A 17035-nucleotide genomic window follows, 5' to 3' on the forward strand; every position below is an offset into this window, starting at 1 on the left:
AATATCCTAATAGCAAGTGATACAATTACCATTATCCTGATAGCAAGTGATACAGTTACCAATATCCTAGTAATAAGTGATACAATTACCAATATCCTGAAAGTAAGTGATAGTTACTAATATCTTGATAATAAGTGATAGTTCCTAATATCTTGATAATAAGTGATAGTTACTAATATCCTGATAAGTATTAGTTACTAATATCTTGATAATAAGTGATAGTAACTAATATCTTGATAATAAGTAATAGTTCCTAATATCTTGATAATAAGTGATAGTTCCTAATATCCTGATAATAAGTGATAGTTCCTAATATCCTGATAATAAGTGATAGTTACTAATATCTTGATAATAAGTGATTGTTACTAATATCTTGATAATAAGTGATAGTTACTAATATTTTGATAATAAGTGATAGTTACTAATATCTTGATAAGAAGTGATAGTTCCTAATATCCTGATAATAAGTGATACAGTTGCCAATATCTTGATAATAAGTAATAGTTCCTAATATCTTGATAATAAGTGATAGTTACTAATATCTTGATAATAAGTGATAGTTCCTAATATCCTGATAATAAGTGATAGTTACTAATATCTTGATGATAAGTGATAGTTACTAATATCTTGATAATAAGTGATAGTTACTAATATCTTGATATTAAGTAATAGTTCCTAATATCTTGATAAGAAGTGATAGTTACTAATATCCGGATAATAAGTGAGAGTTACTAATATCCTTATAAGTCATAGTTACTAATATCCTGATAATAAGTGATTCAGTTGCTAATATCCTGATAAGTGATAGTTACTAATATCCTGATAACAAGTGATACAATTACCAATATCCTAACAGCAAGTGATACAATTACCAATATCCTGATAGCAAGTGATACAGTTACCAATATCCTGATAGCAAGTGATACAATTACCAATAGCCTGATAGCAAGTGATACAATTACCAATAGCCTGATAGCAAGTGATACAGTTACCAATATCCTGATAACAAGTGATACATTTACCAATATCCTGATAGCAAGTGATACAATTACCAATAGCCTGATAGCAAGTGATACAGTTACCAATATCCTGATAGCAAGTGATACATTTACCAATATCCTGATAGCAAGTGATACAATTACCAATATCCTGATAGCAAGTGATACAATTACCAATATCCTAATAGCAAGTGATACAATTACCAATATCCTAATAGCAAGTGATACAATTACCAATATCCTGATAGCAAGTGATACAATTAACAATATCCTGATAGCAAGTGATACAATTACCAATATCCTAATAGCAAGTGATACAATTACCAATATCCTGATAGCAAGTGACACTATTACCAATATCCTGATAGCAAGTGATACAATTACCAATATCCTGATAGCAAGTGATACAATTACCAATATCCTAATAGCAAGTGATACAATTACCAATATCCTGATAGCAAGTGATACAATTACCAATATCCTGATAGCAAGTGATACAGTTACCAATATCTTGATAATAAGTGATAGTTACTAATATCTTGATAATAAGTAATAGTTACTAATATCCGGATAATAAGTGAGAGTTACTAATATCCTTATAAGTTATAGTTACTAATATCCTGATAATAAGTGATTCAGTTGCTAATATCCTGATAAGTGATAGTTACTAATATCCTGATAATAAGTGATACAATTACCAATATCCTAATAGCAAGTGATACAATTACCAATATCCTGATAGCAAGTGATACAGTTACCAATATCCTTATAGCAAGTGATACAATTACCAATAGCCTGATAGCAAGTGATACAGTTACCAATATCCTGATAGCAAGTGATACAATTACCAATAGCCTGATAGCAAGTGATACAGTTACCAATATCCTGATAGCAAGTGATACATTTACCAATATCCTGATAGCAAGTGATACAATTACCAATATCCTGATAGCAAGTGATACAATTACCAATATCCTAATAGCAAGTGATACAATTACCAATATCCTAATAGCAAGTGATACAATTACCAATATCCTGATAGCAAGTGATACAATTACCAATATCCTATAAGGAAGTGATACAATTACCAATATCCTAATAGCAATTGATACAATTACCAATATCCTAATAGCAAGTGATACAATTACCAATATCCTGATAGCAAGTGATACAATTACCAATATCCTGATAGCAAGTGATACAGTTACCAATATCCTGATAGCAAGTGATACAATTACCAATAGCCTGATAGCAAGTGATACAATTACCAATAGCCTGATAGCAAGTGATACAGTTACCAATATCCTGATAACAAGTGATACATTTACCAATATCCTGATAGCAAGTGATACAATTACCAATAGCCTGATAGCAAGTGATACAGTTACCAATATCCTGATAGCAAGTGATACATTTACCAATATCCTGATAGCAAGTGATACAATTACCAATATCCTGATAGCAAGTGATACAATTACCAATATCCTGATAGCAAGTGATACAATTACCAATATCCTAATAGCAAGTGATACAATTACCAATATCCTAATAGCAAGTGATACAATTACCAATATCCTGATAGCAAGTGATACAATTAACAATATCCTGATAGCAAGTGATACAATTACCAATATCCTAATAGCAAGTGATACAATTACCAATATCCTGATAGCAAGTGATACAATTACCAATATCCTGATAGCAAGTGATACAATTACCAATATCCTAATAGCAAGTGATACAATTACCAATATCCTGATAGCAAGTGATACAATTACCAATATCCTGATAGCAAGTGATACAGTTACCAATATCTTGATAATAAGTGATAGTTACTAATATCTTGATAATAAGTAATAGTTACTAATATCCGGATAATAAGTGAGAGTTACTAATATCCTTATAAGTTATAGTTACTAATATCCTGATAATAAGTGATTCACTTGCTAATATCCTGATAAGTGATAGTTACTAATATCCTGATAATAAGTGATACAATTACCAATATCCTAATAGCAAGTCATACAATTACCAATATCCTGATAGCAAGTGATACAGTTACCAATATCCTGATAGCAAGTGATACAATTACCAATAGCCTGATAGCAAGTGATACAGTTACCAATATCCTGATAGCAAGTGATACAGTTACCAATAGCCTGATAGCAAGTGATACAGTTACCAATATCCTGATAGCAAGTGATACATTTACCAATATCCTGATAGCAAGTGATACAATTACCAATATCCTGATAGCAAGTGATACAATTACTAATATCCTAATAGCAAGTGATACAATTACCAATATCCTAATAGGAAGTGTTACAATTACCATTATCCTAATAGCAAGTGATAGTTACCAATATCCTAATAGCAAGTGATACAATTACCAATATCCTGATAGCAAGTGATACAATTACCAATATCCTGATAGCAAGTGATACAATTACCAATATCCCGATAGCAAGTGATACAGTTACCAATATCCTGATAGCAAGTGATACAATTACCAATATCCTGATAGCAAGTGATACAATTACCAATATCCTAATAGCAAGTGATACAATTACCATTATCCTAATATCAAGTGATACAATTACCAATATCCTGATAGCAAGTGATACAATTACCAATATCCTGATAGCAAATGATACAATTACCAATATCCTAATAGCAAGTGATACAGTTACCAATATCCCGATAGTAAGTTTTACAGTTACTAATATCCTAATAGCAAGTGATACAGTTACCAATATCCCGATAGTAAGTTTTACAGTTACCAATATCCCGATAGTAAGTTATAGAGTTGAGTGATACAGTTACCAATATTCTTGTAGTAAGTGAAGCAGTTACCAATATCCTGATGGCAAGTTATACAATTTCCAATATCCTGATAATCTTCTTCTTCATCATCATCTTCTTCTCCTCCTTCTTTTTAGTCCCCGCGGACGAAGTCCGGAACGGGGACTTATGGATTGGGTTCCGTCTGTCCATCCGTCCGTCCGTCCGTCCGTCCGCAGCTGTTTCTTGGAGATGCCTGGACCGATTTTTTTCAAACTTGGTACAGGGGCAACATACTATGGCATACATATGCATGTCAATTTGTTTTATGATACGATCCAATATGGCCGCCTAGCAACCATTTTGTTTGCGAATTTCCCTGTCTAGAGCCATAACTCAGACATGCTTTAACAGATCTCATTCAAAGTTGGTATTAGGACAGTGTTCTATGACATACATGTGCATATTCATTGTTGTCATGATACGATCCAATATGGCCGCCTAGCAGCCATTTTGTTTGTGAATTTTCATGTCCAAAGCCATAACTCAGACATGCTTGAACAGATCTCATTCAAAGTTGGTATAAGGACAGTGTTCTATGACATACATGTGCATATCCATTTTCGTTGTGATACGATCCAATATGGCTGCCTGGCAGCCATTTTGTTTGCGAATTTTCATGTCCAAAGCCATAACTCAGACATGCTTGAACAGATCTCATTTAAAGTTGGTATTAGGACAGTGTTCTATGACATACATGTGCATATCCATTTTCGTCGTGATACGATCCAATATGGATGCCTGGCAGCAATTTTGTTTGTGAATTTTCCATGTCCAAAGCCATAACTCAGACTCCATTTTCATCGTGATATGATCCCCCATACCCAACCAATCCTTTATTGTTGGAGGCATATTCCATGTCCAACAAGCACACACAACATATCTAAGTCTGTTTGTTTTAGGTTCACAAATGAATTATGTCAGTGGGTAGATTGTTCCAGATAGGCATTGTAGAGGGCAAAAATAATGAGTTGAGATATGCATGTAGATCTGGCCTTGCATGTTGAAAAAGTAATTTATCAGAGTGTCCTCTTGTGACAAGTTTGTTTTCCTGGATGACTCCTGTTCTCCCCTATTCAGATAGTAAGTAATACAGTTTCCGATATCCTGATTTGTTCTGTTTTGCTAGGATTCCAGCATGTATCATCTATACAGGATTTCCCTTTAGAAAAATGGAACTCTATGATGGCTGTCATGGTAACAGCACCATTCATCTTAACCAAACTTTGTCTTCCTGATCTGAAACAGAAAGGTATAACGCCCTCCTCTTGCAATGGCAACAATTTCAAAGTTAGTATAAAAGAGCAACAGCTAATAAAGTACATTAAGTACACATGTAAAAAGAACATGGTATGACATGACATAACATCACACAGAACATAATATAACACAATGCAACACAACACATGCACCACACCACACCACACCACAATGCAACATAATGTAATATGACAATTTAGGATGGCAGGGCACGTTTGTGAATTACTGTTATACTGAGATAGATTTAATTTGAGAAACAAACTGAATTGTCTACTAATATTTCATATTTGATACTTAATTTCATATCTCTATATTCTTTTGTAGGCAGGGGTAGAATCATCAACATAGCCTCGGTTCATGGCCACGTTGCGTCTCTTAATAAAGGACCCTATATAACAGCTAAACATGGCCTTGTTGGCCTCACTAAAGTAAGGGTAATTTTTAGCACAACCGAACAACAGTGTTCAGTAGTGCTATGCTATGGTAAAGTTTTTGTTTGTTTGTTCATCAGTGGGTTTCCAGTCCTGTCAAAGAAATCTAGTTGTGCTACTCATTAACTAGTGCCCTTGTCCTGGAATTTATATATTAAATTTTAAATTAAATAATCAAGATTTAGCATCACATCAAAAGTGCTGATGTATGTGCATGCGCGCGTGTGCATGTGTTTGTTTTCGTGTGCGTGTGTGTGTGTGTGTGTGTGTGTGTGTGTGTGTGTGTGTGTGTGTGTGTGTGCGTGCATGTGCGTGCATGTGCGTGCGTGCATATGTGTGCCCTTATTCACCCTCATCCCCATCTCCAGATGTCAATTCACCTTCAGCAAATATTAGAGCGAAAATTGAGTGGATTGAATCGGACAATATTGCAGAACTATGTATACCTAACTTGTATATATGGGTTTATGTTGTCAGATTGATCTGGTGATCTGACCTAGGTCTAACAGTAATATCAAACTATTAAATTGCTGAGTACAACCACTGTAGTACAGATCAATTCCACTGTCTACTTGAACTGTATTCTATTTTGGCAACATTTTATCTGCTATAGTTAAATTGCAATGACTTGTTATTGCCCAGCAATAACAAATTGCATTCTTTTCCATGTGTATGATTATCTTCACCATAGGGTCACAGTATACAACACACCTCTACAGCTTAATAAATTTATAATCAGGGTAAATAAAAGAAAATTCAATACTCATAACGTGAAAGGCGTAGAAACAATAGGATAGACACAAAATAAGAATGTTTAACGTTTCAGTAGTTCTCTTCCAAAATACCGAAAATTTCAAATGTGAGTAATTACGTACATGCCAAAGAAGTGTTGATTAAAACAGGCTTCAAATTTGTTGTAAAAGTCTTCTATATGCTCTTGTCCATTATCCATTTTGTTTCCTGTGAGGTAGCCAGTATGATGTCACAGCATGGTATATTAGACCTATCGTTAACACAAAATTACTCACTGCACAAACAAACAGTGAAAGGAGAAAAGACACAACAGACAAGTTTGGCGGCAAAACCGGAAGTTCAAGTTTAATAAATGCTGAACTCCACCAAAACGACAGATCTCTGAATAATATAACAATAATAAAATCATACAATGCAAAATTCTGCTGATTTAAATTGCAAATACTGGCAATACTGTTGGGTGAACCTTATAAACCTTCTGTTTACAAATTGAAAAATTCCAACTACAAAATTACTCTCAAAGGGAGTGGGAGGATGGGTGTTTACACTACAGACTCTGAACGCAACTGCCTGGCACATGAGGCAAAAGACACGATATAACCATGCGCAAACATAAATGCATAACTTAGACTATGATGACGTACGCAGGCCCCCCCCCACCAATCACTGACAAGTAATTACTCAAAATGATACATTTTAAACCAATTACTCACTGCACAAACAAACAGTGAAAGGAGAAAAGACACAACAGACAAGTTTGGCGGCAAAACCGGAAGTTCAAGTTTAATAAATGCTGAACTCCACCAGACCGAAGGCCGCCAAACCATGAAATTTTAATTATTTTAATAGAAAGGGCAGGGTAACGCAAATTGTGAAAAGATGCTCAAAACACCCCTGCTAAAAACCTACTATCAGAAGTATAAAAACACTACAATCCTGCTATATAACTAGTGCTAGAAGTCAAGAAGGGGGAAAAAAAAAAAAAAAAAAAAAAAAAAAAACCTAGCTATGTGGCAAGTAAGTTGTCAATTGCCAAAAGTTAGTGAAAACAAGTCAATGCAAAAGCTTGGAATGAGCCAAACCCACCATGCGCTGAGAAACCGATAAACGAGCATGGAGTGGGACCTTAATATAAGAAGTGTATGCATCGGAACGCCAGTCGCCATGCACCTTAATGAGCTCAGAAGGTACCCCAGCCTCAAATGCTAGGGTAGCACCTCCCCTTCTAAGACTGTGAAGAGAAAACTTGGAAACATCTTCTCCTGCCAAACTAACCAGTTTAGAAAATGCCCTGGATAAGGATGCTTGCGATAAAGAAACAAGTTTACCATGTCTGATGAAGGAGAACGCTGGCGCTGTATCTGGCACCTGTACTAAGGAAAACAACCGACTGAAGGCCGCAGCAGGACACAGTACACTACCTGGAGAGCTAGTAAGCGGCAGGATAAGAGCACGTTCATGACACTGCAAGGTTTTTGACCAGCGAATAGCTAACAAGACACAGTCCTTCTTGAGTATAATATCTCGGCGACAGAGCTGCCGGTCCGGATCAAACCTTTTTGCCGAAGGTGGAACCAGATTAGATTTCCTTAAAAAAGCAAAGAAACCAGTGACAATGGCACACCACACTGCCGCATAGAAAGTATCAGAAAGGTCAATAAACCTGTTCAATCTCACCAACAAGGAAGGTGTCATAGGTAACTTCTGCTGTGGAGTGCAAGTGTTAGATTTCTTAAGACCTGCCAAGGTAAGCTTAAGCTCTATAGCGGAAAATGAATCTGTAGTGTAATTCAATAACACATGCAAGGTTTTTACACCACAGATGTAATTAACAATTGCTCCTGAACTCCGAAAGGAGCGAGAGATGAATTGTGCATACAACGAGAGGACTTCTGCAGAAGCTGGCAGGGGTAACAGACGAAAGTGAGAGCAAAACAGCAGATACAAGCGGAACTGTGTGATAAGGTTACGACGAGTACCCGGACGAAAGGCTGCCAGTCTGGTGATCCGGAGATCCTCTTTGAGTACATTCAGTTGTTGATTCACGACTGGAAATAGGATCAAGTGTGAAAAGGATTAATGAGCGTCATGGGGAAAGACCGGAGAGAATGGGATTAAAACCATTACACCGAAGTAAGGCACTGGAAGCCTCGAGAACATGAGGCCAGCTACCGAGGAAAACAGAAACCATAAACATGCTAGTCGGCAAAACTGGACCAAAATTGGTTTAACAAAGTAAATGTGCGAAATCACAGTCTTCCAACCTAGCAAAACAGTTACCACAAACAAAGTAGGGCATACATTGACCACTGCCCCGACACAAAAATGTGCAAAGTACTGTACAATAATATCTAAGTAGCTTTACAAATCATACAATACAGAAACTGCAGGCGAAAACCCCATACCACCACGAACTCTTGGCAGTATGGAAAACTGAGGTAGGTGTATAACCAATGAAATAAACTGTAAATACCTTACACAGCTGAAAAAAACCCGAAATGACATAAAAGTAAGCTAATTGAACTGAGAACAAAAAAAAATCATGCAGCTGTGACTCGATTAAACAGAAACTACCGTTAAATAAGAAAATGTATGTATGCATGAATCTGAACGATGAGAAAAGTACTAGAACTAGAATGAAAACCCACTAAAAAATCCCCGAAAAATGTACAACTACTGACTAAGTAAGTAATGCTACAAGACAAGAAAATGATCTAACAATATTGGCACTATACTCAAAATGTGCAAAATGTACAAGGTGAAAGCCCTTTAAAATGGGCTAGAATAGATAAAATGCTCCTGAAGGGCCTTTACCTTAACAAGGCCCCAATGACATGTTCTAGCAATGAAATCTGAGGCAAAGGAAGGGTCGCGATGCCAGCGCGACAGACAGTCTGCCAATCTGTTGTCTGTTCCTGCTAAATGCACGGCTTTAAGCTCGAATTCATGCTGCGCCGCTAAAAACCAAAGCTCACGCGCTGCTGAAAGAAGTGAATCGTCTCTGCCTCTGCCGGAATTTAAAACCTGAACTACATCCAAGTTATCGCAGTAAACACGAATTCTCTGCCCAGACCAGGCATGGCCCCACAAGCGAGCCGCAACAACAATCGTGAGTGCTTCTAAACTGTGTATGCCCAGGTTCTGCTCGGCAATGCAATCCGGGAATGTGGTGTGAAAATACTGTGACTGTGTTAATCCACCACAACCGGACAGACAGGCGTCTGTGGCTACTATACTGTCGGTGAGACACCAATCATTCTCTGGAATAATCAAAATTCCGTTATATTGTCGAATAAATAAATACCACCACTGGATATCCTTGCGAAAATTAGAGTTGAGGAAAATGTGGTGTCTGTGTGCACGAACTGAGCGTAAAGTGTGTAACATGCGGCTAATGAACAGTCGACCGGCTCTGACACAACCTGCAACAAACGATAACTTGCCAATAAGAACCTGTAACTCTCTCTTAGTACATTTCTTTTTCCTCAACCAACCCGCAAGAAGCATTTCAATTTCTTCTAGTCTATCCTTAGTGACCTGCAAAGTCATCGAAACTGTATCCACTGCTATACCAATAAAGGTGAGTGAAGTGGTGGGAAAGACTGCTTTGTCAACTTCTTCCTCTACCCCCAGCTGCAACAAAAGATTGCGAAAGGCTGCAAAAGCTAAATGTGCGCGATCGGTGCTATCCACACCACAGAAGTCATCCAGGAAATTAACTGCATGATAACCCTGCTCCTGAAAGATAAAAATAATCGCATTGGTTGTGCGTTGACAAGCCAATGCTGCAGAACGCAAGCCAAAAGGCAAACGGGTATCAACAAACAAAGAATCCCTCCAAGTGTAAGCTGACAAGTGGAAGTCATGGGGATCCACGGGAAGCTGCCTGTAAGCATGCCGTAAATCAAACTTGAAAAGTAAACAACCCTTACCTAGGGTAGTAATAAGCCGAGATAATGCATCTATATTCGGATAAGACAGATGAAAAGATTGACCTAAAAAGGAATCATTAGGAATGCCATCATTGACTGATGTGCCATGGGGGAAACTAAGATCCATGACTACTCTGAGATCCGCTGAACCCTTTTTTGGGACTGAGGAAAGAGGAGAAAGTGCAATGGGTACAGATAGCGGATTAGAAACCAAGGGTCCTACTGTAGCCCCAAGGGACACCTCTTTGCAAATAAACCTATCAACGTGATCAAGATATCGCAGCGCAGAAACATGATTGCGGGCTGTAGTCACTGGCAATGGGGCACACAAATAGTTGACAGGCCAACCAAATTCCAAAAATTCAAGCACCATCTTGTCAGAATAATTCTGAAGAAGAGACCGCCACTCTGAAATGACCAGACTACTTTGAACGGGAACACGCGCACCACAGTAATTTGGTTGTCCTGAAGAAAAAACTTGAGTGTGAAGGTTAACCAACCAATCAACTGACAAAGTAGACCGGGGCGGCCACAACTCGAAGGGAGGGTCGACCCAGGACGGCATCACTGCAAAATTCACCTGTAATTGCGAAGGAGAAAAATTATGTTCAAGTGCAGGATAATAAAAAACCTCATATGTACCGCCAAGGGCACATGCAGAAGTGCCACAGTCGCTATTAGGCAATGCAGGCTGCAGAAAAGGTGTACCAGGTGCACCTTCAATATTCCTACGCAGAGAAATGTCACTACTACTATGCAAATCAAATAAAGAATCCCTAAAATGAAGCCTATCAATTACATACTGATTACAATCCGAAAAGTGGCATAAGTTTTGACTAAGTGATTCGAAACTGGAAAGTCACAACTCATCATGAAGCCTACACTATCATGAGATTCCTGCACGGATGAGCAAACACTACTGTACAAACTGCTAAATGAAGATGACTTCACAAAATTTTGATCAAAATTACAATCATCTGTTGTCTTAAGACAAGATTCTACAGTGGAATCTGGAAAACTGGGGGCAGTACAATCCACATTACATGTTGAAAATTGAAAACTTGCATCATAATTCATATTCAAAAACCCTGCTATCCGTACTGATTTCAGAAGAATCAGTGACTGCTAAATTAATGCTATCAGTGTTCATAGGCAAAGCAAAATGAGAACTAGAATCACATTCAAAAACCGTGCAATCAGTACTGTTTTCAAAAGAAAAATTGTCTATTAAATTACTGCTATCAGTGTCCGTAGGCATAGCAAAATGAAAACGTGAATCGCATTCGAAAACCTTGTAATCAGTACTGTTCTGAAAAACACAATTGTCAACTGAATTACGTAAATCAGTGTTCACAGAGCTAGTACATTGGTAGTCTTTATGTGAATTGACCTTCACATGTTGTTCTCTGTATTGTTTATCTTTGAAAGGACAGTCCGCGGCCGCATGTCTCTTTTCTTGACGACGTAAACGTAGACACGGTCCGCAGATATGTTTCTCTAACTGCCCGTCAATAACATGATCTCTATTGTGATGACAGCTATTTGACTGAAACGCTGCGCAATACCTTGTATGACGTTCACCCTTTGTGGACGATGCGTGGGAAGAGCTTAGAGTGGGTGGATTACGCACAAACTTTGCGTGCAAATGTTCGAAATTGTCACCCCACTGCAGCTGGTTCTGCTCGAGGCATTGTAATACAACCGAATGAAATTTACGCACTCGTTCCCATGGATACAGCAATGCATCAGTCATTATGTCCTGCAAATGTCTCAGCCGTGAAAGAGTATCCACACTACGAAGCGATGACTGAATAATTTCTAACTCCCCACCACAAACTGGGGTATGGAGAGATCTTCATATTTTAAATCATCCGCTTTACCCGGCGTGGGATCTCGAACGAACTCATGCGGCCACGGAATATACACATTCACTCTATCTGTAGAACGACGAAGCGCTCCACTACGAATAGTCTTACCTTTCGATAACAACTGTCCGCGTCCGTCGACATCATGTGACTTGTTTTTCCCGCTTCTCCTGAACATCTTGCTACTATGTTTGTTTCGCGCCTTGTTCTTTGGCTGAAATAATGCACGTTTCTTCTTAGAGCTTGTCGTTGTATGCGAAAAACTTGAGTCCGAATCTGTCAATGTTGATGATGCTGGTGACGATACTTCCCCTTTGGACTGCCCGTACAATAAAGTGTTCATTGACCTTTCAATACGGCTTTCTCTCCTAAGGTCACCAAGGTTGTAACCCGTTTTCGATGAATGTTCTTTCTGCGAGTTGCGTGCACAGGATGGTCCCAATTGATTTGTTAAAAGGTTCAGTTGATCTGTTATAGCATCAATCTGCGTCTGCACGCCAGGCTTAGCAGTAGTTCTTGACTTACGGTTACGATGTCTCAGTTCCTTACCCTCCGTGTTAGCAGTAGAAGCAGTGCTGTCTTCACTGGCCGTACTCTCCGGTTCCGTGTCCGTTGTTTTACTTTCGCAATCCTCCATTCTGGCAACAAAAAAACGTCCACTGAGCCCTTTGTGCCCTTGAATTGGTTCTCCGCAACCGGAACAATTTCTTAGTGACATAACAAGCCTGCTTTGCCCGACGTGCGTCCTTCAGAACTTAATACACGTTGTTTACACTACAGACTCTGAACGCAACTGCCTGGCACATGAGGCAAAAGACACGATATACCCATGCGCAAACATAAATGCATAACTTAGACTATGATGACGTACGCAGGCCCCCCACCAATCACTGACGAGTAATTACTCTAAATGATACATTTTAAACCAATTTCACTTATCCTGTATACTTCAGCAATGGATAAAGGCCTTTAATATAATTCATACTAAAGAATCAATCCTTATGGCACAAGTGATGAAGGTGAAACGTTCAAATTTGGGTCGGTCCAGCCTTCAGCCTGACATCAATACATTATTCATACTGTCACTGCTGAATGGAAGCGTCCCCACAGGTTTCGGGCCTCGGTAGTTCATGTAATACATTTGTCGGTGCACATTTCATGTATGTATGTATGGTACATTGCTGATGAATCAATAGTTAGCACAGACAAAGTGATATTGTATTCAATTTATCGGACCTGGTATTTTTCTTCTGATTCCTCTCGTCGGTACTGTTACAGAAAGTGTCAAAAACGTCAACAACATATTGCAAAGATAACAGCAGAGATTAATACAGAAATAAATAACATTCAAAAAATGTATGCAATTATTCAATCAATTATACAGTTGTGCTACAACACCATTGGCACTATATTTCATACAATCTAATACATCACACTACCTAGACTGGTGGCAATTCTCTGTAAATATCAGAGATGACTCAGCCCCCCAATGGATGTTCAAAAACATTCAAAAAATGTATGTAAATGTGTCTAGCAGCATGACCATGCCCATGGCAACAGCCGAATGATCATGTATGTTGCAAAGATAACATCAGGGATTCATAGACAAGTAGACAAACATTCAAAAAATGTAATGCAATATATTTAGCAAAATGACCACGCCCATAGCAACAGCCAAATGATCACGTATATTGCAAAGGTAACAACATGGTTGGATAGGCAACTGGATAGTCATTCAGCAAATAAACACCTATACCTAGCATGGATCAGCGTGTGCATGAACTGTCATTAAAACTACAGTTGTGCTACAATGCCATTGACACTATTCTTTTTAGATATGCTTCAAAGCATGTATCAACACAATGTTATTTACATGGGTTTTCTGCAAAAACTAGATTTCTCAAAATGATTTCTTCCCAGGTCCCCTTCCTGGAAATCAACACATAGCCTGATATGAATTCCACATGTACACTCGACCAGCAATTGTTATTTCAATAATCAACATGCAAAATGCACTTGACTTCAAAGCTGATTTCTTTGTAACCATGGCGATTTTGTGATATTTTTTTTAAAATTATTTGTACTCAAACTCAAAAATCAAACAGAATAAGTATATGATACTTGATAGTAAATTCAAATACCTAGAGTGCCAGCAATCCATGAGAAATCGATCTAGTTTCATTCTTTTATCACAACATCTTCAAAATTAAGTGTCCACACACATTTGAAAATTTAGGGCGATTTTTGAACCTTAATATTATTTGACACAGGTCAAAATCTGGTGTGACACAGTTTTAGTCAATTTTCAGATAGAATTTTCAAAGATTATAGCCATACTATTTTAGAAGGACTTTTCCAAAATCTAAATCACACTTGGTGAGCTTGGGGTATTTTTTTTGGCAACACTATAATCAATCGATGTTGTTATGTACCTTGTCAATATACTACTCCTGACAAAATGTGGACTATACGTACAATATAAAAACTTTGGACTGATATTCATATGCGCAGCCATTGCTATGCCAAACTGATACAGCTTGAAGCTTGAATGAGATATGTTGCAAGATTATAGTTGGGTGTGTAAAACTACACCCTTTACACCTCCTACCCAACAACCTAAAGTGACATTCCTCTAATAGTCCTCCCATTGTTTTATTAGCCCCCACCGGACGAAGTCCGGGACAGGGACTTATGGATTGGGTTCCGTCTGTCTGTGCGTCCGTGCATCCGTCCGTCCGTCCGCACCCGTTTCTTGGAGATGCCTGGACCAATTTTTTTCAAACTTGGTACAGGGGCAACATACAATGGCATACATATGCATGTCAATTTGTTTCATGATACGATCCAATATGGCCGCCTAGCAGCCATTTTGTTTGCAAATTTTCCCAGTCTGAAGCCATAACTCAGACATGCGTGAACAGATCTCATTCAAAGTTGGCATTAGGACAGTGTTCTATGGCATATATGTGCATATTCATTGTTGTTGTGATACAATCCAATATGGGCGCCTGGCAGCCATTTTGTTTGTGAATTTTCATGTCCAAAGCCATAACTCAGACATGCTTGAACAGATCTCATTCAAAGTTGGTCTTAAGACAGTATTCTATGATATACATGGGCATATCCATTTTCATTGTGATACGATCCAATATGGCTGCCTGGCAGCCATTTTGTTTGCTAATTTTCCATGTTCAAAGCCATAACTGAGACATGCTTGAAGAGATCTCATTCAAAGTTGGCATTAGGACAGTGTTCTATGACATACATGTGCATATTCATTGTTGTTGTGATACAATCCAATATGGCCGCCTGGCAGCCATTTTGTTTGCGAATTTTCTATGTCCAAAGCCATAACTCAGACATACTTGAACAGATCACATTCAAAGTTGGTATTAGGACAGTGTTCTATGACATACATGTGCATATCCATTTTCATCGTGATATGATCCCCCATACCCGACCAATCCTTTATTGTTGAAGGCGTGTTCCATGTCCAACAAGCAGACACAACATATCTAAATCTGTTTGATTTAGGTTCACAAGTGTTGTTGCGTGTTCAGAGTAGTGATAATTCCTTAAAAGCCAATCATAGCGGGGACTATGTCATTCTCAATGACTTGTTGTTATATAATATTAAGCCCCTTAACTTGTAATAATGATACTAAATGTATGCTGTCACAGTGGAGTAATCTCATATTACCAGTAAATAAGTACTTTGTATTCCTCAGTAGTGAAGTAAAGCGAAGTTTTCATAATATAACTTGTGATTCCTATGTTGAAAGTTGTTGTCTGAGCAGGGGCATGAGGCAACAATTCTGGTGAAAACCGAAAATAATAATGATATACAGGTAATAAAGGCCAAAGTTAGCTATGAGTCAATAATTTATCATTTATCAATCAATGATAAATGATAATAAAATAATAACTAAAGGTACATTAATCATAGATTGCATCAAATTAAATATGGAGGGTGAATATGATTTACTATTTAATAACATATCAGTAATCTGTTCATCTCGTACATGAGCTAAAATAATTATCAACATAGATCAAGGGCATGAGGCAACAATTCTGGTGTCTATAACAATATTGAATAATGTGAATATAGACAACATCAACAAGTTCCGTCAAGTTCTTGTTTATCATTATTTCAGTATCTTGAATCGCTAATTAATATCTAATTATAATACACAGAGAAACACATATATTTAACTCGATCGAATCGCGCTGGAATACAAATAGAATATACGGGATCGGGACGCTGCTGTGGAGTATACCGATTGAATAGCGCCCCCAACGGTCGTAGAATTTACTTCTCTGTCCTGTCGCGAGATCGAATGATTCGAATCTTGGAATTTGAAAATTCAACCTCCATGAGCTCAGCATTTGCTCAATTTGCTCATTTACTAAAAAAGGAAGGGTAGGACACTTTAGTGTTCTTTTTCGTCGTGAGCTTGAGACCACATCGCCCTCATTCACGGACGCTTTCTGTTTCGGGCAAACTTACGAGTATTTGTTTACTCAGTCAAATGATGTTGTTACGTTTTCTCTTTCATTCAAAGGTATATTTTGAAGCGAGACAGATATGACGACTAATGTTTAATGATTATTTGTACGCAATTTTATGAAAATAATATAGACTGGAATCAACTGTGTGTTCGAGCCTACCGCAACTCTACGACACCAAATATTGATTAAACCAAGATATTATCAATTGTGTTTTTGTTTATATCCCTCGCAAAAGACGCAACGTTTCGGAGCTTCAGTTCATATAATATGCCGTTTCGGCAATCTGTTTGAATGTCCCGCAAACTCCACAATGTACTGCAACATGCGCAATATATATCTCACCACAAGAGGGCAGCAGGTGGTATCAAGCTTCGAGAGAAAATTCATGGATCACATGTTCGATTTGAAGCGTCCTGATTGGTTTATTCGATGCCGTGTCCTACCCC

General features: G+C 37.9%; 1 protein-coding gene across 3 annotated transcripts in view; it reads left to right on the top strand.

Moving 5' to 3' along the window:
* LOC144436680 (D-beta-hydroxybutyrate dehydrogenase-like) overlaps positions 1-17035 on the top strand; it is an 86639-nt gene that overhangs the window by 55365 nt on the left and 14239 nt on the right. For 2 of the 3 annotated variants that reach the window (XM_078125528.1, XM_078125544.1), the window contains exons 4-5: positions 4969-5091; positions 5424-5527. In XM_078125528.1, coding sequence (XP_077981654.1) covers positions 4969-5091; positions 5424-5527 — 227 coding nt within the window. The remainder of the gene's footprint in view (positions 1-4968; positions 5092-5423; positions 5528-17035) is intronic. The other variant, XM_078125536.1, reaches the window with a different exon arrangement.

The sequence above is a fragment of the Glandiceps talaboti genome, chromosome 1 (genome assembly GCF_964340395.1).
Source record: "Glandiceps talaboti chromosome 1, keGlaTala1.1, whole genome shotgun sequence".
NCBI lineage: Eukaryota > Metazoa > Hemichordata > Enteropneusta > Spengelidae > Glandiceps > Glandiceps talaboti.